Raw genomic sequence first — 25450 nt, 5'->3', positions numbered from 1 at the left:
ACTCGCCCTCAAGTTGTTGCAAACCTGTATAAATGTCTTTCTTATGCTGAACACAAAGGAAGATATTTGGAAGAATGCTAGCAATTTTCAATTCTGGAACATCATTGACTACCATAGTAGGGAAAATTAAAATGGCAATCAGATGTGCCACATAAACAGTTAGTTTTCCTAAATTCTCAAAGTAACTTATTTTGTGTTTAACAAAAAAAGTACATTACGGTTTTCTACTATGGTAGGCTAGTGAATGATATGCCAGAATCGAAAATTGCTAACATTCTTCCAATCCAAATACATTTTTATTATCAGAACAAAGAAATTGATACGGATTTGGAACAACTTGAGGGTCAGTAAATAGTGACAGACTTTTCATTTTTGGGTGAACTATCCCTTTTAGCCCAATTTATTTTAAATGCATATTTAAATAAATTTACAATTTATTTAGCCAATTTTTGTATACATTCTATGCACGAAGGACTATTTAAAATAAAATTTGATTAAAAACGTAATAAAAACCCAAGATAAATTAAAAAACACTTTACATAAACATATTCTTTACAAAAACATATTCTTTACAAATTAACGTAAATTTTAGGTATGTCCCTCAATTGTTTTCATGACAAGCACACATTCAAGCAAAAAATATTTTCTGACATTTGTATAAAGGAGTGTTTTGGTATTCGTCACAAATTAGCTTACATTTGATTAGTGATCCAGTAATTGTGCACACATTCATATTTGCCAGTGTCCATTTCTCCAGAAACCTTACTACTTTCAACTTCAATCCATAAAAATAGAATACACCATTAAAATAATATTTTTATAGAATTTCCAACTTGGAAATGATCTTTGATCATGATCAAAATTGCCATCGCAATGCTCTGTGATCAAGACAAAGCAGGATACTGTGCCATATAACAAATGATAAATACTCCGGAGGCTTTTGAGACTGGATCCAAAAATAGCCCTCCAACAGACCCAACATGTGCTTTTGGCAAGCAATGGCTAATTTCCACTTAGTGTTGCCTCTGTCTCTATGGAAACTGTCTTTTTTTCAGATAGTATCACAGTGGTGATGGCAGATACAAGATGTGCATTTTTTGCCATTCACAAAACCGGTCACAGGGATTCAAAACACAACACGTGCAGAACACACAGGAGATCATTTTTTGTATCCTTTTTAATAACTTGTTAATCATTTACTGTACAAGTTCTTTAGCCCATGAGTTTTCCTGTACTCGTTTCACCTGAATGTAATTTGGCCTTTTTCTGAGCCTACAGCTCTGAACAACCACTCTCTCCATCAGCTTTCAAACATCACAAATCAATTTTGCAATACATTGCAGCACAGTGGATACAGACACACTCGGATATCTGTGATCACAGTTTCACCTCCATCCTCATGGCTCTCTCAAACACTGCAGGATGACAACAATTTCATATCTCTACCACAAGTCTCTACCAAAAGATATTGAAACAACCCCTCTTAAGAAGATACACCAATAAGAATCCAGCATGTTTTGCTGTTAACACATCACATGGTGGCCCAGAGCTACAGGTGGGCCGAGGTGTATATTTCCCCCTACTCGGTCCATAAATGTGAGCAAGCAATTATGGACACGTAACAAGGCTGTAAATGGGGGTGAAAAAAGAAAAGGTGTGCAAGAATGATTGAGGAAGAGAACACTGAAATGGAGTAAGAGGTTATTGGCCAGGCACAGGGAAATGAGGTACTCATCTTCTTGGATAAGAAGAGCGATAAAGACGGTCCTAGTGAACGCTGGTGTTTCAATAGAGCTGGCAGTGTGGGAACACGTAAGAGTTTTCCCTGGGGAATACATCATCATTGGCAACATCTGCCTTTATTACCGTATATGAATATGAATACACTGGAGATTTTGGTTGGAAACAGCTTGCGTTGCCTTGTCCGTTTTGTTGTAAATAAAAATTGAATATGCGATCGAAGCAATGCATTCCGGCATAAAATGAGAGGAGGAAAACGTGCTGGATTGGAGGGGGTTGTTTGAGACACTTGCCTAGAAATTTTCTATTCAGCTAAAATGTTCTCTGTACAAGTTTAATAATACTGGCTCTAAAATACTACTCTCCTGACAAATCACTGCACAATAGACTCCTACCCTGAGATGCAACAAGGAATGCTGGGATAGGTAGTCTTTGAATCTTTTCTTTTCTAAAATGAGACTTAAGGTTCTTACTGTGACACTGCCAACATTTCTTGCCTAATTGTAAGCATTGATTAAACAAAAACGTTTTAAAAAGTAGAAAAAAATTAGTGTACAACACAAATATTACAGCGGCAGTAGTAGGTGTAATAACAACAACATTTTCTATTCTCCATCTCTTCAATTCACATAGCAAAATTACTATTACGCTATACAGGAGTTAGTGCTTGTATATACACACAGATTGTATAAGTACAATATAGATCAAAAGTGTTGAACAGGGAACAATCGTATGACTTTCCTGTAAAACCTTTGACAGGTGATTATACACATATTTACTCAAGTCATATATAAACGTCTGTCGTGTATGTTTGTATACAAATGGTCTCTGTACATAAGTCTCATGCACGGATCTGTAACCTCGACTCGCCTATGGACATGTACATCATATTTACACAGTCTGCATTTATAGAGAATCAAGGAGATGGCTTGTTCCCTAGCCGGGTTCAATCTCTTAAGAAGTCATCACACTTATCACTAAAAACTGACATTGAATTACAGCCCAGTTAAAACTAAATGGCGGCTTCCCCTTAGAAGGACAGTGGACGAGTCGCCGTAGGTCAGCCGAGCCTCGAGGTGGCAGTACGACGTGTCACATCGTTTAAAAAAAGAAACAGAATACAAAATAATTGCAAAATAAAAAACTGCCTCCTGTCTTTGACTCGATCACAAATGTACAGTTTAAAACCCCTTAGTGATGGATGTTCTTTTAGTATTGTTTTAGTACTATATACATAATTACAACAACAAAAAACTTTGCGGTTTCCTCAGTTTACATCTCTTCTCCCTGAAACAAGTTTCTGCACATGCTACAGCACATTTCTATTGCATCCGACTCGAATCTCGCTGCTCTCATTGCAGTAAATCTGACATTAGGACTCATCATCTCTTGGCTCACAGATACTGCAGATTATAGGAAAGGTTAGCTAAAAATGAAGATTCGGTCATTATTGACTCACACCCACATGCGATTTCTTGCCATGCAGCGTAAAAGAAAACATTCCGAATCTGTACCAAACAACATAACTGGTCACTGTATGAAGCTCCAAACAGCATTATAAAACATTGCATGTTGTCATTTGTGACCCCATGAGCTTTATTTCAAGTCTTCTGAAGCCATACAAAGGATGTAACCAAAATGAAGAAACAGTATAAATGTAAAAAAAATGGCACGCTCATGGCAGGTTTGATATAATTGACACAGAAACAGTGCGACGAAAATGCTGGAAAGAAATGTATAAGCTTCAGCAGATGGGAATCTACTCTAATGTTCTAACTAATGTTTTCCCTTAAAGTGACTCAAAAATAAACATTTTGTCATCCTTTGCTCGCCCTCGTCATTTCAAACCTGTTTGAATTTCTTTCGTCTGCAGAACACGAAAGAAGATATTTGAAAGAATGTTGTTAACTGGCACCCTTTCACTTGCATTGGTTTTGTGCCCATACAATAGAAGTGAATGGGTGTCGGCACTGTTCGGTTACCAATTTTTTTCAAAGTATCTTTTTTGTTCTGCGGAAGAAAGAAAGTCAAAGGTTTGAAATGACAAGAGGGTGAGTAAATGATGACAGAATTTTCAAATGGCTTCAAAAGACTCAAAATATATAGTGCAGATGGACGACAGCTAATGTAAACATGAACTCGTTTCAAGATTGGGAGTAAATAATTTAAAAAATATTTGGGGGTAAACAATTCCTTTCTGGAAGAAAACAAATAAATTCAAATTGCACTGAATTAGGCTTCATGTGATCCAGCCAAATCCTCATATAATAGCTGGAAGCAGCCTTACAGTGTTGAAATCCAAATGAAAAGCCATTTGACGTGAAGGCAATTATCTTAAAAGTGCAAAACTTAATGGATTTGTTTGGCAGTTTCAACATAAAGTAAAAGCAAAATGAACCAGCAGATAATGAGCCCGATCTACAGTATTGGCACCACTCATGTTATTTCAATCCCTTCACTCCAATACACTCAATAGTAAACCTTTCTGCACATTCACAGTACAAAATCTTCCTCTCTTTTCTGCTCCTGATGTAAACCCTGAGCCCTCCTGAATCCCAATCCCGTGGTCACCCTGAGATCGTTCTTCTTGTAAGTACAGGTGTTCCCATCTAAGTTTAAAGTGGTCCACTCTGGTAAATGCTTTAATGACCTAAAATGAAGGTCTTTCTTCTCGTAATGCTAACAAATACACCTCTCTTTCATTCTCTGGAGGTGAACACTTAAAACTCTATTACCCCCTCCGAAACACATTGAACTGCACCATCTGAACTCCCTGCCTGCCCCTCTACGAGTAAGACAGGTGGGATCCGTTGGAGATGTGGGACGTCACCGAAGTACTCCGACTCAAGCCTCCATCCCCACCCGGCCCACCGCCTCCGCCCGAGGCGGTCCTCCGAAGGGGCCCTGGACTGTTCCTAAGAGCCATCAGACTGGGGCCCCTCACAGCCAGCCCTTCGCCCCTTCCTCCATAGCCACCCTGAGAGGAGGAAGACGAGGAGGAGGAGGGTGGAGAGGACGAGGAGAGCAAAATGGGCGGAGGAGGTGGTGGTGGAGGAAGAAGGGCAAGGGATTGGGATGAGGCATGAGAGGAGAAGTGATGCGAGTGCCCATGAGAGGAGGATGATGATGAGTGGTAACTCCCACCCCCTCCACCTCCACCCCCCCAATCTCTCTCTCGGTTGTCGCGGTACAATTGAGGTGTGCTATGGTGGTGGAACTGCTGCGGCACGTAACGAAGTTGATGGTGTGCGGACGAGGATGACGACGACGCAGAGGAGCGTGAGCCTGGGTGGCCACGGGCACCCATTCCATCCAAATCCCTCTCTCGATCTCGCTCACGAATGGAGACTTGTTCCACTCGGCTGAACCCGGCTGTGCTGTTCTGACTTCGCCAGGAGGGCGGCGCCACTGAGTTTTGGACCCCGTGGCTCCACTGGCTGCCCGAGCGTGGCACGGGACGGGACGGCCAGCCACCAGGCCCTGAGGAGGGAGGGTTGGGGTAACCTTGATTGTAAGCCTCGGCAGGTATTCCGCTCAAAGCCATGTTGCTGAAGCCCTGACGCATGCTTTCGGAGTCAAAGGACTCGATTTCTCGAGCTTGATGCTCAAGGAGAGCACGGATCCGCTCGGAACGCTCGTTCTGTAGAGACAACATTTCCTCCTCGATCTAAAGAGAGGATCACAAAAATGAGTAAAGAAAAGCAAAAATGTATCTACATGCACACACTCGCAACAATCTTTCTTTTGTTCTTTTACCCTCTGTTCCAGAAGAGCTCTTCGTATAGACACCCTCTGCTCCAGGTCTTTGGCCTCTCTCTCGTGTTGTGTGTCTGTGTGCATCTTGATTTTACTTTGATATGCGTTTAGCAGTTCCAACTCCTGCTGCAGCTGCATGCGCAGCGCTCGGTACTCGTCCTCCTGCGTCTCATCCAATCGCAACTGTTGGGCAAGCGAAGAAGTGGTGCATCAGTAGAGAAGCAGTTAGTTAAGGTGTTCAGCTGTAATGTGGAGGCTTTGTGATGTGCAGAAAATCCTGGTGAAATATCACCCAAACAATGAAAGTGTATTTAATGAGTTAAAAAAACAACAGCAGCCTGGTTTTGGAGAACTCTTTAGATGTCTGGTATTGTAACAGTATTTACTCCAATAATCCAATTCCCATTTCTATAAGAAAATGCTTAAGGTTACAGCAAATTGTCCAGTAATTTAAAACTTATTGTATTGGAAATTTGGGTATAGCTTAGCAAACCCTTTTTCTTGGCTCGCTGACAAAATGATAATGCGCTCTAATTTGTAAGCATCTGCTAAATAATAAATGTTATGTAAATGGGTAACACACATGCTTGTGCCAAGAAAACATAAGAATACAAAAAGACCCTCTGCGGTGAAAATCAACTTTTTATGTTATTTATGTTTATGGGGTGTTTTTAATGTGCTTAAGACAAACCATGTGCAAATTTATCATTTTAAACCAATGTTGAGTATTTTCTTCATTAAACTGCAGTCCACCAAAGACAGTTAAAAAATTGTGGTTTGAAACTGCCCCATTTAATGACATTATAAACCAGTAACCCGTCACATCAACTCATTTGACGCCTGTAGATCAGCAGTTTAAAGCATAAATATGCAAACATGGCGTATCGATTCAGGCTGAATCAATTTCTGCACTGCTGTATCAGTTCTCAGTTTCACTTTCAGTTTTAGTAGCATCTGAACTGCAGAGTGCGATTGAGTGGAGGCGGGGCTAATTTACTTTTGCATATCTGCGTATACTTAATTATGCTGAGGTGTAGAGTTACATTTAAGATATTTTAATGTTTAAATATGTCACTTTTATGGTCAAAGATTAGTTTTAAGAGATAAAATTATCGACCACAGGGGGACTTTAATCATTGCAAAAAAATGTCTTTATGCAGATATAACTTAAGTTTTGATTTTAGAGCGAAACGTGGCCTGGACAACCTCAATGAGATTCACCCAGAAATACCCCTACATACAGTACATGCATTAAACAGTGCATATTTAAAGTACATCATATTGAAAGTGTGTCGTTGAATGTGAAACAAAGCATTAAAAATAGTCTCTCCTTGCCTTACTCACAGCCTGTGTGGACAGCATGTCTTTGATGGAGTGGTCGTACTGCTCGGCCAAGATGGCCAGTTTACGCGTTTGCTCCTCTTTGAGTCTCTTCAGTACGGTTTTATGCTCTGATTTAGGCGTGGTCTCCAGCAGGTGGTTCCTCAGGGCTTTGTACTGCCTGGTCTGAATCTTACAAGTGTCTTGGAACTGCCGTTTGATCTGGAGTTCTTTCGTCTGGAAGAATAAAAGCTAAACGACTGAAACTGCATGTTTGGCAAACATCTGGCTTACATTTGCATCTATGGAACGTTTGTGCAGGTGTACGGTCATGAATAAAACGGACAAGTTCTTACAAACTCTTTTCACTTCTTTTTTCCCTAAACAAACATCCGTCAACATACAATGAAATAAAGAGGTTTGGAACGCCCCCTCGCACCTTTAGGCTTTTGGGTTGCTGGCGAACCTCCACGCCGTGTTTCTGGCGGAGCTCCTGCTCGCGACGCTTATTGTACTCCATCTGATTGGCTAGCTCGCTCTGATGCTGAGTGCGAATCAGTTCGGCCCGAGTGTGTTGGACCAGCGCCAGCTGCCTGAACTCAAGCTCCTGAGTGGACTCGTGATGTCTCAGTAACATTGCGCACTCCAGATCTTTCTGCGTCTGACGCTTGTTCAGGTCCTACAGGTACAGATAAAGACAGAGATGGAGTTGAGCAAGAAGTGAAAAGGTAGAAAGGCTAAACTTAACGGAAACATTTAATATAGTAAATACTATAAAGCAGTGGTTGACAAATGTTGGGTTTTTCAATGGCAGATATTAACATACAGAGTAAACCTGGTTGATGTACTGTGTCACAGACTGTGGGGTAGAAGTCTAGACCAAAATGGGCACCATTTGTGGCAGGCCCTCACATCCGTCTCACCTCTCTGAGCAGGTCTTGTTCCAGATTGTGTCTCGCCAGAAGCATCTTCCTCTTGTACTGTCGGCACTGGAGCTCGTAATACTGCCTCTGTCGCCGTAACAAACCCGCCTCCTCCTCGGCCTGGATCTGCTGCATGCACTCCTTCTGACGCACTAACCACTCCTGCTTCTCTCGCTTCGGCGTGGACTGGTTCTCATTCAGCTCCTGTTGCCATGGGGAAGGAGTTTGGGGTCACCAAAGTGTTATGAATGTGTGATATGATGGAAGAAATGACAAGTCAACCCACATATTCGCAGTGTTTTGACCCGTTTATAATTAACTGCTTTACTGACTCTGAATTCATTATGAATGTCTGAGAGGAGGATTTGCGCGCACACCTCTTTCAGCTGCTCCTTGCGCTGTCTGTACTGTCGTTTCTGAGAATCTAGCAAGCTGTTGAGTTCCTTCTTCTGCTGGTTCAGAATGTGCTGCTGAAACTTCTTCTCTTCGGTCTGAGCGGCTTTGATCTGAAAACATGCATCAGATCAATACAGAGCCACATAAACACCCGCATACACAATGAATCCACATTTCGGTCAATCATGGTTTATTTTAGTAACAAGTAGCACAGCACTAGCAACACAAGGGTATGGGTTTGAATACCAGGGATGTTCAGTAAATGTTGCATTATAGAAGTGTGCTGAAGAACTTTGAACACTCTCACCTCTTTTTCCAGGATGGCCTGATGTTTCTTACTTAGCTTGTCAGCTTCACTGCCAAAGTTATTTCTCTGCGTCTCTAGCTCCTTGTCCAGTCTGAGCTGGTGTTCGTCCATCTCAGACTTCAGCTTGTTCTCTAGAGCCAGCAGCTGTTTCTGATGTTGCCTCCTCATGCGCTTGTATCCAGACATCTGCTCTCTCAGAGCCGAGCCCTGTTCATGCTCCTGTATCTGACGGGTCACCTGTGCAGAAAGAGGGAGATCACTGTCCATCCCAAGTCCACATCAGAAGAGAAATGTCAAATAATTAAATACAAGGATGCTACATCTCTTAAAGCAGTGGTTCTCAACCAGGGGGGCTCGGAGGTACTGCAGGTGGGCTGCGACAGTTCCCCGAAACCCCAACCTTTGGAACTCGATCGCGAATGCACGGGGGAACGCGATAGCAAATTGACGGAGGGCAATGTTCCGTTTGAAGCTGAGCTTGTGAGCGGCCGCGCAGACTCATTGTAGGTCCTGTGCAGCGCAATTTTAGGCTGCACACAAAAGCTTAATATCTACAAAATAGGCAAACTTCCAACAGCAATTACCTCTACATCATCTTAAGAAACAGGTTGATCATATAAGTATTTTTGTCTTTCAGACTGTCATTTCAGAATAAGCGCAAGTCTCTCTCTCTCTCCCGATGAGTTTAGAGTGTGCGTGAAGGGAGTGGCGTGTAAATAAAGTGTCTTTTCATATATTTCTGAACTTGGACGGCTGTTTAAAGCTGTTGACAGTTATTAAAGATACAAAGCGCTATTTTCGACACAACGCGTCTGTATTATAAACTGCAAATAAACTCTCGCCCGTGTTAAAATCAATGAAACGCGCACTGTTCTCCTGATTTGGCAGATGAATAATTTTGGAATAATGCCCAAAACACTACAATTTTGGAATGGTTTTAATGCAAAAAGCTAATGGTTCACAACGGTATTTTAATGGAAACCATCAATTTCTGTAATGGTTTCTTTTGTTTTCATCAGCAGGGTTGTTACATTTATAATCTGATCACTTGAGATCAATCGGTCATATCCAGGTATTTTTTGCTATATATAAACTATATCTAACATAGTTTACACATTATCTTATCTATCCTCAATGTGCAGTATGGGGGGGGGGTGCCAGGGCCCGGTTGCATAAAGCACCTTAAGTGTAATTTTCCCTTAAGTGTGTCCTTAAGTATACCTTAAGTTTTACTTAAGTTATTCTCCTATTGTCTTTGGTAAAGGAAAATCACCCCTTAAGTGTCATACTTAAGGGAAAAACTTAAGGTGCTTTATGCAACCGGGCCCAGTTCTTTAAATGGGTTTACAGGGGGGCGCGACCATGAAAAGGTTGAGAACCACTGTCTTAAAGAAAGACTGGGAGTGAAACAGCATCACCCTAAAATCCCACAGGAGTTAAATGATGGTTTGCTGAAATTATGCGGTCAGCTGCTTACCAGAGAGGCTGTGCGAATGGTTGCAAAATGGTCTCGGTTCCGGTGAACCCTTCTCCGAGCGGCCGATGACGGCTGCTGTTGTTGCGACTCCATCTCGGGTTGATACGGGTCATCGTAGATGTTGTCGCGAGCCTGCTGGACAAATGTACGAGATAAAGTGTTGTCGGACCACAGTGGGGGACAAAAGTTAATTTCTCAAGATTTCGATCTCTCTACGTACAGTGGGACGGTGAATGATAGAGCTGTTGGAGGTAACGGTTTGTTCTCCCTCCTGCATCATGGCCATCTCCGTGCTGTCGTCTGAACCGTCAGCAAGGCTGTTGACCGATGAACTCTGGGAGCTGGCGCTGATGGACATGGATGGCACAGACTGAGAGCTTTCCATACTGTTCACTGTGCCCGTCTGCAATATGTATTGCTCTGCCTCCTAAACATACACAAAAACACACACAAACTAAGAACTACAAACTTACTTCAAAATTATGATGTCTCAATATGCAAAGAAACCAACGTCACCTCTTCCTCCTCTCCTCCCTCCTGTGTGGGGCCGTTGTGAGTTTCCTGAAAGAGGATCTTCTTCATTTTCCTGTACTGCAAGTTGTCCAGCTCTCGCACGGCATCTTTGGTGCGCGTGATCAGGTCCATCACTACAGAATGGGGGCGCTCTCGGCACAGGAAATGGTGCTGCGGAGAGATTGTGATACATGAGGAACATGTTTTCACATCTTAATCTCTAGAACCTTAGGGTGTGTAAAGATGAATGAGAAACAACATAGACAATTGACACTTTGGTGACGAATAATTGTCATAAAAATATCAAATAAATGAATTTGTCTAAAATTGTTCGTGCCCGTGTGAACATGAGTGTCTGCACATGCTCTGACATGTGAAAGATGATTGAATTTAATATCGTTCAAATTGATTTTGCATACTTAAAGCATTATCGTATTGTGTATCACATTACGAAAAGATGACTGAATTGATGACACCTACATCAAATTTGAACCCTTTCAAGAAACTGATGTGTTATTTCATCCACTGTTTTATAAGATGTCTTTAAAGATACATATAAGAAAAAATGAAGAGACCATTCCAAATGTTCATTTAATCAGCATTTCTAGATGCATCGTGGCCATTCCAGTCCAGTGTCTGTTGTACTTTAACAAAATCAAACCTCAGGAGTGACAAAGTCATCCAACAGCAATGTGAAAGACTGACAGCATGATAAGACACATACATGTACAAATATTACTGTTGCATTGCTTAAAAGTGAATATGAACTTTTCTTTGCAGTATTAGAGGTCTGAAAAAAATACAGAACATCTTTCTGTTTTTTTGACCATTTTCTCCAGTTTTCGTTTTCTGGAAATAAAAAGCCTTTTTTTTAATTTGGGAGAAATATTGTTAGTGGTTCACAGAACGAAACAAAAATTATAATTTACCTAAACGCATACCTATAAATCAGTAAAACAGGCTCTAAAATGGTCTCTTAAATTTTTCTGCAGCTGTATCCTTGTTTTGTATTCTACTGCCATGTAAATGTAAAACGCATTAACTACAAATTCTGTAAAACTTGAGTTATGACCAAAATCATGATCTTTCCTGTGACAGACAGGTATGAATCAACTACACACAGACTTAGAGACAGAGGAGCGTGATATCAAATCAATCAGAATCTTTAGAAGCATTTTCTCAGTGTCATTGGGGGGGGTACAGTGATTGTGTCTTGCCTTGGTGCATCATCGAGTCGTGATCATGTGATTATGTAACCACAACAGTGTAGCTAGAATACGAAGCGATATATGTGAAAAGCGAGAGTGTGCGTTCATATCTTACATTGAGCAGCACATCTGAGGTAGGCCTGTCCTGAGGGATCTTTTGAAGACAAGAATCCACAAAGTTCCGGAAGTAGTCTGACCTGCATTTAAAAGAGAGAGTGTTATTCAACACAAATAAACATGTATATAGGTACACCACAACAAGAAAAGAAGACGACAAAAATAGACAAGAGGAATACAAGGAAAAAAGGTGGACAAAACAAAAAACTAGACCAAAGTTCTCACCAGTGGTTTGATGCCAGGACAGGGCTTTCGTTTTGCGCAATATGGTATAAGGCACTCATAGCATTCATATTGAACAAGGGTGGCTTCCTTTCAGCTGTGGAAAGAGAGACAAAAAGAGATATAAACCCAGAGCAAACAGACAGAAAGAGAATGAAGTACAAACGAATGAATGGACACGAATAAATGCTATGACAAAAACAAGAGTGGGGAGATGAAATGTCAGGAGAGTGACATCAACAAAAAGAGAGGGTGGAACAGGAAGCAAAGACAACATACAACTCAAAGCAGCGAAGACAATAAACCCAAATCCCCTTCCACAACACAAACTCACAGGCCGGCCTAAATAAACCTCCTTAATACCAGAGACAACCTAAAGATTCAAGGGTCAGTCGCAGGTGGAATGTCAGGGGTCAATATCACAAACCTAGTTCAATGCAGGTGATGCCTAGAGACCAGACGTCCACCTTCCCGTCATACTGCCCCTCATCCATGGCTAGGATCACTTCTGGGGCCATCCTACACACAAGACGGGACATGATACGGTAAACAGGACCGTTCTTACTCTTTGATAAGATGTAAAGATATACTTTACAAAAAAAATCGGTCATTCAGAATGAGTGATATCTTTTTTTATCTATTAAGTAAAAGCTACGTGTAGATAACAGACAGTATTGTTTGTTACTATGTATGAACATACAAACAACTCAACATTTCTTGTTTTCTCAGACTAAATTAAATCAAGTTTAAACTTGATTTTATGGCATTTTACTTCATGCATAAAACGCTAAAATCTACATCTGTATGGTTAAAATCCTGTTTCAACCACATCTTACCAGTATGGTGTGCCCACAAAAGAGTTGGCAGGAGAAACGATAGAGGCGGAGCCAAAATCTCCAAGCTTCACCTGACCAGGCTCAGTCAGCAGAATATTACCCGCCTTCACATCTCTAAACAAACACATACACACACACCGAATTACATAGATATTTGTTCATCTTACAGCATTGAACAAAAAAATCCACCGACAACGAACATGAAAATTTAGAATTTTAAAGTTTTACTTAATTAATATTGCATATAGGAATTTATTATCTGTTATATTTGACCTGTGCTTCTCTCTCCTTTATCCTAAATGTGTGCTCTCACTGAGCGTGTGTGTGTGTGCGTACTTGTCTGTGTACGTACGTGTGTGTGTGTGTGTGTGTGTGTGTGTGTGTGTGCGTTGTGTGTGTGTGCGTGCGCATCCGTGTGTGTGTGTGTGTGTCTTTGTGTCTGTGTGTGTTGGTGCGTGTTGTGTGTGTGGAGTGTTTTGTGTGTGGGTGTGTCTGTCTTCTGTGTTTCAACCTTTTCTTGTTTTTGCAGGTACAACTTTGATTGTTTTGCTTGTAGTCAATGTGTCTCATGTGCAGCTGCTTTGTAACAATGAAAATTGTAAAAGCGCTTTATAAATAAAGTTGAGTTGAGAAAATGAAACGCTTGTGGTCTTACCTGTGTATCATGTTATGAGAGTGAAGATACGCGAGGCCCTGTAGTGCACCATGGGTAATAGCAGCTATTTCCACCTCCTGCAGAGGCTTCTTATGCACTGTGGGATTAAAACAAGTGAAATTTTTCACTGTGGGAAAACAACCCCTTCCAGAACTCAGCAGAGTACATTATTTACACCAAACCTGCACGTATCCTTATCAACAGATGACGAGGCCTAAAAAAACAACAAACACAGCAAAAACGAATGGAGTCGAACAGGGCAGCTGGGGGACCTGATTTGGGAAGAAGGGAGGATGTGGGCAGACATGAACTACTCACCCTCTAAAAGATCAGAGGCTGATCCTAAACAGTATTCCATCACCAGCTAGATCATCACAGGAGAGACAGACAGACAACATTAGCAAACACATCACATCAGACAAACGTCAGCATCGCTCTCATGTGCACTTACCCATGCCGTGTGCTCTCTGAGGTAGCACCCTTTGTATTCGATAGTATTGGGGTGTCTGAGCTTCTGTAAGAACTTCACCTCCTTGATGATGTCCTGCCATTTCTGGGGGTCAAGAGAAAACGTTACATCAAAAGCTTTATGTTAAAAAAAAACAAAGAAATGCATGCATGAGCGAATAAACACATGAATAGAGAGCCTAAAGAAACCCCTTTTTTTAGCTATATCACCCAGTGCATGTTATGTAAGAATGGTGATGCAGACCTCATTGGACTGTTTGCCGCTGAACGACATCTTTTTGATGGCCACCACTTCATTGGAACGCACATCATGAGCCTGAAAAACAGAGCGTACCGTCATACAGAGCACCAAAACACACAAACCAATGCAGCCGCGTACATGATCCAGGGGCTCGGTTTCCTCCCAGAGAAGACGCTCTTGGCTCACTTACGAAGTATACGGCTCCGAAGCTGCCGTGACCGATTTCTCTGAGATCAGCGAAGAGCTTCTCAGGATCATCTCTGTAGAAGAGCTCAGACACCTCGGAGTCCTTCAGGGTTCCGGTACGCACACTGGCTGGCATGACTGGATCCTGAGAAAGAAAGAGAGAAAAACTATAACTTTCCATGTGCATTTGGTAAAGACGTTGGAAGTGTTTTTACAAAGATTAAACGAATTTAATAAAAAAATAAGATGATAAAACCAGGCTTTTCACTAGTGGTGCAACAGATCACAAAACTCACGGTTCGGATCATTTGACGGATTTTGGTTCACGGATCGGATCATTTCTCGGATCAGCTATTGTAAATGCTCATTTTATTATAATATGAGCAGTTTATAGAATTTTATAAAATTAAGTTGTAGGTGTAGTTCACTTTCAAAATGAAAATTCGGTCATCATTACACGTCCTCTTGTCATTTCAAACCTGTATGATTTTCTTTCTTCTGCAGAACACACAAGAAGATATTTTAAAAATGTTGGTAACAGAACAGCTAATGTAACCAAGTCAATGGGGGGCTGTTAACAACATTTTTCAAAATATCTTTTGTATTCTGCGGAAGAAAGAAGGTCATACAGGTTTGAAATGACAAGAGGGTGAGTAAAAAGAATCTTGTTTCTAAACAGTGTTATTATTTATATACTAGGCTATGTCATACAGTAAGCATGCATTATTAAAGTGGCCGTATCTTAGACAGATCTCATGTTAATCTTGCGCACCCTTCAAATATCTGTAGAGTCTTTAGTTTGATCACATTTATAAAAGACAGATACAGCTGTATGATTATTTCCGGAGACATACAACGCAGGGCGGAACTAAAGCAAGTGCGCACCCATTGCCAACAAAACACAGACAAATGACTTAGTTTTCACTAACAGCGTGCAGTTCATGTCCGGCATCTTTTAGCACTGGGACTGCGCCATCTATCAGTTTCAAACTATCTCCAAATCCAGCGTTATATCCACCGTTTATATAGCATCATCACTGAAATGCCATGAACAAACAAATACACCTCCACTTCTCTCACTATCGCAAGAGTAACGAGCTGCAGTGGCAGGCCCACAGCGCAGCCAATCTTCCCGCAGCGCAGCCAATCTTGATGGTAGGCGGGTCCTCCTATCTCGTCGGTTGATGCGTGGGCGGGCTATTTCTTTCGATTTTCCGGGAGAAATGCCCAAAAAGGAAGTAAAGGGACTAAGAAACATTGTTACGAAACGGATTTTCATGTACGAAAAAAACTTTCGAAACCTATACGAATGCTGGGGGAGTGTATCGAGCACAGAAATACTACGTCATACTTCCAACTGGTTTTTTGACAAGTTGTCAAGCATGCGAAGACAGGACGTTTAACATTGTAAATAAGTCAGAATGCATGAAACACCGTTGCACGGCCGCTTTGAAAAAATGACAATATGCATGACAAATAAATTTGATATAAACTTGCAGTCAGAGTAAACAGCTGACAAATGGATTTTTAGAGATCAGATTATGATCTGTTATGACGTGGCGATCATGGAGTATCCCGACTGACTTTCTCATGTCTTCACAAATGCGTTACTGAATTATGAATGGGCGGCGCGTTAAAATTGCTGAAGTTGTACGCGTATGCGCGTTGATCGCCTCAGAGTCCTTTGAGCCATGACTCAACACAATTACTTTAACTTTACATTTAGCATCCGGAGCGGTTTAAGTTAAGATATACGCGATAATGCACTTTCACATTGTGCTCGTTAAGATACTGGAAAGGGAACGAGAACTTGTGCGCCCTAAAACTTCATTTGACTGAATGATGAATAAACTTACAGAAATCTGTGGGTCACATGCATTCCGAACCGTAGGCAGTGTTTCCCATAGGATTTTGACAGACTTGTGGAGCTGGTGAAGTCACAAACTAATTAGCATATTTGTGATGCCATCACGTCGAATTAGTGTTAGCACTTTTTTTGACAAGAAAAAGTTGACAAAAAAACACTCACAGCGTTTGGTTACAAATAGCAGCCAAACGACATAACTTTGCGCACGAAGGAAGTCCAGAGAAACATTGGCATCGTAACAGAAGTCTATTTGAATTATAAACAGAGATCGTCTTTGCAATAACTAATCACATACAGTATTTAAAAACAACAATACTAATTTCTCGATAGAAATCCAATCCGAAGTTTTTGAAAGTGAAAATTAAATTTACATTGAGCCTTCTCAACCAATCACATTACTCGCATGTTGTTATGGAAACGACAGGTCTCTGTCATTGGTTAGCTGTGAAAAAGGAGCTTGACGTAGGGCGTTTTTTTTCAGAAAAGTTGAACTTTTTTCAACCTCAAAAGACGCTCTGAGCTGCAGAAAAAGACGCCGGCGCTGGCGTTTGAAAAAGCGCCCAGGACGTTTTTTTTAAAACACGGGTTCTTCCATAGGATTATAATGTAAAACAGACGCTAGCAGCTTCAAAAAAGAAGTCAAGTCTGTATTTTACAACGGGATGCCACCAGCAGTCACTTTAACTTTGATTTATAAACGCAACATCTTCGGACAAAATCACAATATAGTACATCTACATTTAGATTACAAGTTTTAAATGCAAGTGACAGTTAAATACGAGAGGCTGAGGGCTCGCGCACATACATGGAGCTCATCGGAAGAGAGAGTGCATGTGAACACGGAAGATGCGTGCACGCGCGTGGCCAGGCTCCACTCACACCAAACAAGTCAGGAAGGAGAGAAGACGCGCAAGCGCTGCTTATCCACTAGTTATTCGATCACAGATACTATCATTAGCACGGACGGATAAAAAAATGTAACGCCAAATATACTTACAAATACTTAATATACGGACCGCCCAAGTAAATGCATTGTATCGGGAAACGCTGGTAGGCACGATCCGTACTGATCAACCGCGATCCGTTTCACCATTACTTTTCACAGTGTTGATAATACAAGGTGCTGACTCAATTTGGTACCCGCATGCTGTCTGGTTGAAACCTGGCAACTTGTTTTGGCACTTTTAGTATTATTGTCTCCCTATCATGAATTGCTTAATATAAATGCAATGCATGCATGTCTGCTCAACAGCATATTTGTTTTTGCTGCAGTATCAACACTACAGGAAATAATGAAATTTTGTTGGTATTGACCACTGAACCCTAGAGCTCTGAGAACGTGAGCCACACTAAAAGCTTTCACACTAATCTTGTGGTGTAAGTCCAACTCTGATATAAGAGTTCAGCTTGGTCAGTGTGAAAGTAGTGTGCACATGGTGAACAACAACACACTGAGCAACACACTATATGACACTGGTTTGACTAATATAATGCAGCAATCTGGCAAGACCCAGAAGTCTGTGACCCACTTAGAAGTTGTCAGACTTGGCACTAGGCATTAATAATGAAGATGCTGTAATCTGCCCTGGTTGGATGATGCTGTTTCGAAATCAGACCAATATCTACTTCTTTTTGAATTACATGTATATAATATGTGTTGGTATGGTCATATCCTGCTCGCTGCATAATGCATGTGGATCATTTATATCCAAACACCTAATCCACAATGTACACACTTCAATAGAAATGTAAAGAACATGTTGGCCTCTGTTCTGTTTGCATATTTGTTTCAGATTCAGGAAATGCAAATATATGTATTTAACCTTTAGAATGATTGAGGGGTCTGGGCTCTAGACTACCATTTGAGAGAGGTGGCACTGGTGCTACCAAGTTATTCAGTTGGTGGCACCAGCCCTTAATTTGGTAGCACCAGACTCAGTCATGGGGTGAGGTAAGAAAAAAGAATCACTATAACTTAATTCAAATGTGTTTAAAACATTAATAAATCAATCAGAAATTAATACAAATCATGTTTATTAAGGGTGCTCCGATCAGGATTTTTGGGGCCGATCACCGATACGATCACAGGATCTATATGAAGCCTTCTATTTATCATGTAGAATTATTTATTTAACAATTTCAAAGAACAGTGTATATTACCTAATGAATTGAGAGATGAAAGGAATCATAAATTGACAACTTGCAAACAACATATTCCTACGATCCGGCCATCGTATGCCATAGAGGATATGCATTGACGTCACTTTCCCACGTGCACATGTCGGGATACGCCCCGGGACACGCTCCCCTGGGTGGCAAAACACCCAGCAAAATGGCTGAGGAGAAAAGGAGAAACAAAGAAACCGGGACTAAAACACACAATTATTTGCTGAAATTATAAGCAGGTGGACTCGACGGTGATCCTTACGACTTCCCTATGACTTACAGCTATATGAGAACTATTTGAATAAAGGTTTGAAGCAATCTATAAATCAGGTGTTCCTGGACACTGAAATGTTGCGCAAAATTGCGTTTCCTGATATTGTAAGCAGTCATTTTGCTGAGTGTTTTTCACACTCAGAGAGGTAAGAGGAATTCACGACACGTGGTAAAGTGACGACACGTCCATACCCTCTATTGAGTACAGCACATTCAGAGCTTTTTATTTTCATGTATTTTCAGTTTTACCTTGTAGGGCTATATGCTTTTGATAGAAGTAAACAATTAAAAGGAATACAACAGCTTTGTGATTTTGCAATGGGCTTTCTGAGTTAAATTTCGCCAATAACAGGACCATCCACGCTTCCCATTGTGAAGAATGATTATGCCAATGGAATGTTCTTTTTGTAACAGAAACATTTGACCGTAAACTGCTGCAAATGTTTCTGTATTCTACCTATTGGTTGATGTCTCTCACGTAGATACGTTGCGCCAATATGCTTTCTATTGTAGTATTAAAAACAACCTGAGTAAATCTTTTCTGTGGTGTTTTTTATGTGGCAAGTATGTTTTAACATGGACGACGTTATCCGACCACGCTCTCGTTTAACTTTCACTTTCTCCTCATCTGTTCTTTACTTTCCTTGTCCATAAAACTACACCATTTTTACACGTCTCTTCATTTTTTGTTTGGTTTAGGGCTTATTTGTGTTTTGTTATTATTCGTTTATGAAAGGTGATTAGAAAGTTGAATTGCGTTAAAGTGTATCTGTTAAAACCACCTGATTAAAATAATCCTGTGAATAATTATCATGTATTTTGTTATATCTGTGAGTTAAAAAAAAACATTTAAGCAATATATAATATTGTAAAGGGCAAATATACATATAAAACACAAACGTAAATAAACTGCTGAAAATAAACTCAATATTAATGCTTCGTATTTAAATTCTATGAATTAAAACTATGCACAATACAAAACACGGCCAATTTAAGAACAAAGCAAGGTCAATGTTAATGTTACATTAGCTTTACAATAATTAACAACATGTCTAATTGTACATGAAAGTCGGCTGAGACTGTTTTGCGGGCTGTGCGTGGTATTCTGTCCCGTGGGCTCATGGGATATAGGTCCGTGTATCTTTTGGTCATTTGTTTTTCAGTTTGAATTTGAACAAACAGGAGTGAGAAAATGGCGCCATCTCTGTTTTTCGTTCATCCAAAAAACGGAAAAACGAGAATTCGGCTTGATTTTTCGTCTTTAACTTCAGGGGTAAAAAACGAATACACAGCTTGAAAAATCGATTTCCACATGTGGGCGGTTTGAAACGCCCCCTTCCATTGATTGGCCAACCAAAGATCAGTAAGCGACGTCTTCGGTTCGTCCCTCGGTTCCGTCAATGAACAGAATAACCCTTACGATGTTTTTTTTTTGTGGTACAAGTGTAGTAACCATGGTTTTTTGGTGCATTTTTGGTGGTGTTTTGGTGAGATTCCTGTATTGTTTTCTTGGCACTCTCACTGGCTTTTGAGACTTAAGCTTATATGTGCATGTTTAGTTATTTTGATATAATAAATTCATTGGTCAATTAACAAGTGTTAACAAAAGTCTAGTCTTATATATTAAAACGATACCGTAACAAAAAAAGATATTAGCATTATGGACTTGTATTATAAATCACATTTAATTGCAAATGAATGAAAACCCATATGTGAGACTTAAAAATTCACATAAAATGCTGATTGCAATTTGCAACCCTTTTGACATCAGTAATCTGACATATGTTACTGTATTTGCCTGGAGAAATAAAGTGTAGGCTGTAAATTCATTTTATTCATTGATAATTCATTAGATTGAAAAGTGTGAGTTTTATAACAGAATATATAGCAATAATATATTAAAGAGAATTATAAGAGAATAAAGCAAGTTATTACATTTAAAGAAAAGATCAAGACAGCATTATTCTTCGTGGTTGTAATTACATGTGCAGTAAATGGTGCCTAATACCAGAAACAAGTATGAACAAACCAAGTATGAACAAAACAAGTCAATTAAAAAATCATGTTGACTTAAAACATGTGAAAGTACACATGAGGAACACATCAGATCTGCGTAGCTAACAAACATATGCCGAGACACAGCTCGGAAAACAATTCAGGAAGAGACACTGCGACTGAAATATAATATCTTTACCATACACTCCAATACAATAGACACACAGCAGCAGCTCCATCAAACCCCATAGGAAAATCACTGCATGAAATATCAACCTGATCTAAATTTCAAAAATCCACAATGAACTATTTAAATAAAGGTTTGAAGCAATCTATAAAATCCGAATGCTTTTTCTTGAAACACACAGAATACATTTCATAAGTCCTGATAACAGGGTGGGGTAATGGTCTATGGAACAAGAGAAGTCTAATTCACATTTCCTGTTTAAAAGAGGGAGGTTTCCCCGAGATCTGAAGAAAATCCACAGCCGCAAACCATCCCTCGAAACCTGTACCCAACCTAAGCATATTACTGTGTTATTTACAGCAAATCATAAGCTTATTACAAAGTATTGATGATGTTTTTCATGCCCTTCTGTTTGTTACAGTCCACTAACGTTACACAATACGTATCATATATTGATTACACTCGCAGGCACTAATGTGCCATTATTGTGCTTCAAAACTTAAATGGCACCAGTAATGTTTCTTCCACCCACTGAGTGCACTTAAGGCCATAATGTGTATGTACAGTGCACACTTTCACAACCTTTCCTGTGCACTTTTGCTGGCTGGTTACCACTTTTGTTGGCCTCAGGACTGAAGGTATTTTCAAGTGTAGTTATAAAGTGTAAAGATTTGCATACTATTGTATAAATGCTAATGATGACTGTGGGCACCATCAGTATCCGGTGTTCTGCAAGAAAAGGGAAACTACACAATAGGCCTATGCACAGAAACACACTGTCTGTCTCTATACCCCATAGTGACTTGTTAACCAGAATTTTTAACCCAAAATTGCAGTTAAATATAAAACGGTGTCTTTATCACCACAATAGGTTTTGAGTCCCAGTCACTCATTTGACGATTACAGTACCACGGATGATATATTGTTATTATGGAAGATACCCCGACAGTTCATGACAGGCTTAAGATAAACGTCTGTCAACAACAGAAAGCCTGGCTAAAAAACCCTCATCCAGCTACAGACGTCTAACAAACATTAAACCATTCCAAGCCTAAATGATCCAAGATAAACAAGCCGTCTTACCGTGGCGTGCCGCGATTCTCCTCTTTATTCCCTGCGAATAAACAGTTATCCGGCTTTCTCCGCAAATAACCGCGCCGTTTGTTGTCGTTGCCCGCTGCGACGTTTCAGACCAAAACGCCGTCCATATTTCTATCGACGTCCCGTGTGCAACAGAACTAAAAATGACAACTACGAATGTCTTAAAACTCATGCATGTCTATGAACTCTTTATGCCTCGCTAACGGTTCGTTAGCGAGTTAGCCAACTATTTGCAATTCGAATACGGGCCGCGGCTGGTGTACCTGCTCGCCCGCTCCCGCCTCTATCATATTGCAGTGTTACATCCGAGTTTAAGATTATCTGTACGGTTTGTTGACCTAAAAATCAATGATGTTCCTGGTTGTCTTTCTATCTAACCCCCTTTTTTGTCCAGGAAACGCAAAATGGCTACGTGGGGCGGGAGCCAACCGGAAAGAAGGTCAAAATTCTGTGCCGTGTGCTTCCGGCGAAGAGCGGACCGAGGAGTCCGCCATTTTGAGAAGGATATGTGGACTTTGGCTACCACCGTTATGGCTAGAAGGGATACAGCAACCTCCACTGGGCATGCGCACTTCAATACCGCATATTTTTTGACAACAGTTAATTACTATTTTTTATTATTGTAAGGTTAGGTTTAGGGTTGGGGTAGGTGTAAGCGTTAGCTAATGCATTTATTATAATTTTATGGCGAGATTTTGCATCACATCCGGCCGTAGCAACCACAACCGGTTAGCACAGGGTGTTGTGTCTAGAAGGGATACAGCTACGGCCGGAAGTGATGCGTACATCTGAAACATTTAAAGTGGAAATGAACCATCCAGTCAAGTTAACATTATTTATTAAATAGGTTTCCACTTCAATCAAAAATGATATAGTAAACCAGATTAGTGTGACCACTTAAAAGAAAAAAGGATGCCTTTGTATAGGTTTTGTAGCAAGGGCGCCGCCATCTTGCAGTACCGCTGACGGTGACGTCACCGGGTTGGTTGGCTTCCCCGAGTTCGTCAGACACAATGGGAGAGACACTGTTAAATACAGGACAGTGGAGGACATAGGCTATAGGGATAACATATAGGATAGATAACAGTTGAGGACGTGAAACATGGAAACTGTAAAGCCACGGGATTATCAGAGGAGAGAAATTAATAAAAATTGAAAAGCGTTATTGTCTTTTATAGAAGTTGTCTATGTTGGTAAACTTCTATAAAAGACACTTTAAATCTTTTGAGGAAATTGAATCTTAATGGAATTGAATTATAATACAATAAAATGCAGTTTAAGGTCGTTTGAGCTGAAATTTGTAGTAGCATGTCACACCAACTGGACACATAAAAGTATTAGCCTACAATATTTCAACTAATTGGCACATTGTTTCTTGTAGTTAAATCCTCACATGCTAGCTTTTACAAAAAATGCAAACCATTTAACGTTACATGATGTTATCTTGCTTGTTAATGCCGATCATTGTTGGTTAGCTGGATATATGCTGGAAGATGCGATTCATTGTCCTTTGCGATTGGTAAAGAAGTTTACAAAGAATATAATGAAAAATATGTCTGCACTAATATAAATGTAACAGGAAGCATTTACATTGGAGAACAGTATGTGACCACAACGTGGGAAAAACTATATGTAGTATACAACTGGGCTAAAGGCACACCTTAAGAAAAAATGTGCTTTTCACTAGACCCATAATGTATAATTGCAGAATGTTTGAATTGAACATTTATGGAGCAACAGATTTTGTGTGAAAATAAATCATAAGTGTATAATTTTGTTTAGAAATATTATAAACATGAGGTGGCGAGGGGGGAGTTGTAAAGCTTTTCAGGGTAAAAAGCTTACCAGCATAGGGTAAAAGGCACACAGTATTGATATAAATACTTTAGATAAAATAATATGGTTTTCATAATGTTTAAGCAAATGCTTGTTCAAAACAATCACTTAGCAAAGTTTGTACTATTTTTTGTTTATTTCGATGAATAAAATAATTCAATAAATATTCTGTCATTAAAATATGTCAATATCACAATATATAAACTAATATAAAATAGTTACTTTATTTTAATCTTCATGTGCCCATTTCTGAGGAATATGTACCGAAAATGTCACTTACCTGACTATGGAAAATCATGCACTAAAAATAAAACAAATGGTTTAAAAACTTTAAAAGAGAGACCTCAGGGTATTTGAGCTACCCAATGTTTATATCTGTGCTGTTAAAACTAAATTTTTTCATGGTAAGTTTGACATTTTCACGGAATTGCCCAATTATATATATTTATTGTGGATTGACTGGGATGGATGAATTGTTCACCACAAAACTAATGGAAGCTAACAAAATAAATATGGATCCATTTTGATGTCACGGGGACTTTCATCCAAAGATGAATTCTTTCATCATTTATTTACCCTCATGTCATTCCAAATCCATGTAACTTTCTTTTGCAGAACACAAAAGATAGTGTGAAAAATGTTGGTATTGTGTGGACTCAAAACCATCGACACATTTCTTAAAATATCTTCTATTGTATTACACAGAAGAAAGAGTCATAGGCGGATTTGTATGACGAGGGAATAAATGATGACAGAAAACCTTTAGGGTTTTTTTACTTGAAATGAGATTTCACATCCAACCAAGTAAAATCTGCTTGCTGGTTTCCCTAGAGTCACAGGACTGGTATAACCAGAGCACTTCCTGCATTTATAGGATAAACTACACACACTTGTTAAAAATAGTATCCTTTACATGCACACCCTTATGGTATTTACAGAAGAAACAAACAAACTCATAAAACATACGCAAGAGAATCGCATCTACGTGTGAAAATATGGTTACATATTTATACTTCATTACTTACTGATGTTATCGTCATACAAAAATACATATATGAGAAAGAAAGAGGTAAATGTTTAGCTGCCTTTCTGCATCCAGAACGTGAGAATGTTGAAACTATTTCTTGTGCTTTGTCAAGTTTTTCAGTTTATTTTTGTGGATTCTCAGGAAACATACATAATGATAATAAGTCACTTTGAAATAAAGCGCCTGCCTAAATGTAAATATTCTCTGTGTGTAGTTCTGAGAGTTTTTGGTGGTAGCAATAATCAAAAGTTATAGTACTAAAACTGTTCTCCATAATAATAAAACAGGTAAGAGATGTAATTTGTTTGTGTAATGGAAATTTGTATGAGGAGGGGACTTGGATATGTTATTGGATATGTTTATTATTTCTTCATCACTAAGCAAGAGGCAGATGGCAAGGTTTATCATATAAGAAAAAAAGCAGGACATACAATTGCATGGATACACTAACAAGCTAAAGCCAGGCCAGCATGTAAAAGAATTCTTGTGACATTCAATAAAAATTGACCTGGAATTCTAAGCACTAGTGAAATGTTAATGAGGTAAACAGGTGTGTACTGTTCTCCAGCAGCCACAATAAAAGACATCTCAGACAAGGTGAGCCAAATATAAACATTGAAGTGGGGTGGGGGC

General features: G+C 39.8%; 1 protein-coding gene across 4 annotated transcripts; it reads right to left on the bottom strand.

The window, feature by feature from the left end:
- Positions 1-458: 458 nt before the first annotated feature.
- taok2a (TAO kinase 2a) lies at positions 459-22372 on the bottom strand. 4 transcript variants are annotated; one of them, XM_057346751.1, is made up of 20 exons: positions 21937-22372; positions 14370-14510; positions 14183-14254; positions 13922-14023; positions 13789-13834; positions 13471-13567; positions 12816-12929; positions 12407-12498; positions 11983-12076; positions 11756-11837; positions 10436-10603; positions 10140-10346; positions 9920-10054; positions 8443-8679; positions 8117-8245; positions 7740-7943; positions 7256-7495; positions 6832-7053; positions 5497-5679; positions 459-5407 (listed from the first exon to the last, which is right to left on the bottom strand). In XM_057346751.1, the coding sequence occupies exons 2-20, from the start codon at positions 14499-14501 to the stop codon at positions 4526-4528; spliced, it is 3438 nt and encodes a 1145-aa protein (XP_057202734.1). In that variant the 5' UTR covers positions 14502-14510; positions 21937-22372; the 3' UTR covers positions 459-4525. The 4 variants fall into 4 exon arrangements, with proteins under 4 accessions (XP_057202734.1, XP_057202736.1, XP_057202735.1 ...); XM_057346753.1 differs by having other exon boundaries at positions 6841-7053; XM_057346752.1 differs by having other exon boundaries at positions 460-5407; positions 9920-10051.
- Positions 22373-25450: the final 3078 nt, after the last annotated feature.

Source organism: Triplophysa rosa, linkage group LG11 (genome assembly GCF_024868665.1).
Source record: "Triplophysa rosa linkage group LG11, Trosa_1v2, whole genome shotgun sequence".
NCBI lineage: Eukaryota > Metazoa > Chordata > Actinopteri > Cypriniformes > Nemacheilidae > Triplophysa > Triplophysa rosa.
The sequence above is the reverse complement of the archived record's forward strand: the minus strand, read 5'-3'. Positions and strand labels throughout refer to the sequence as shown.

Excerpts from the sequence above, each read along its gene's own strand:
- taok2a (XM_057346751.1), bottom strand. The coding sequence starts at position 14,501 with ATGCCAGCCAGTGTGCGTACCGGAACCCTGAAGGACTCCGAGGTGTCT. Across the intron at positions 7,496-7,739 it reads AACAAGACCTGCTCAGAGAG|GACCTGAACAAGCGTCAGAC; the intron begins GTGAGACGGATG and ends CTGTACCTGTAG. Across the intron at positions 5,680-6,831 it reads CCACACAGGCTGTGAGTAAG|TTGCGATTGGATGAGACGCA; the intron begins GCAAGGAGAGAC and ends CTTGCCCAACAG.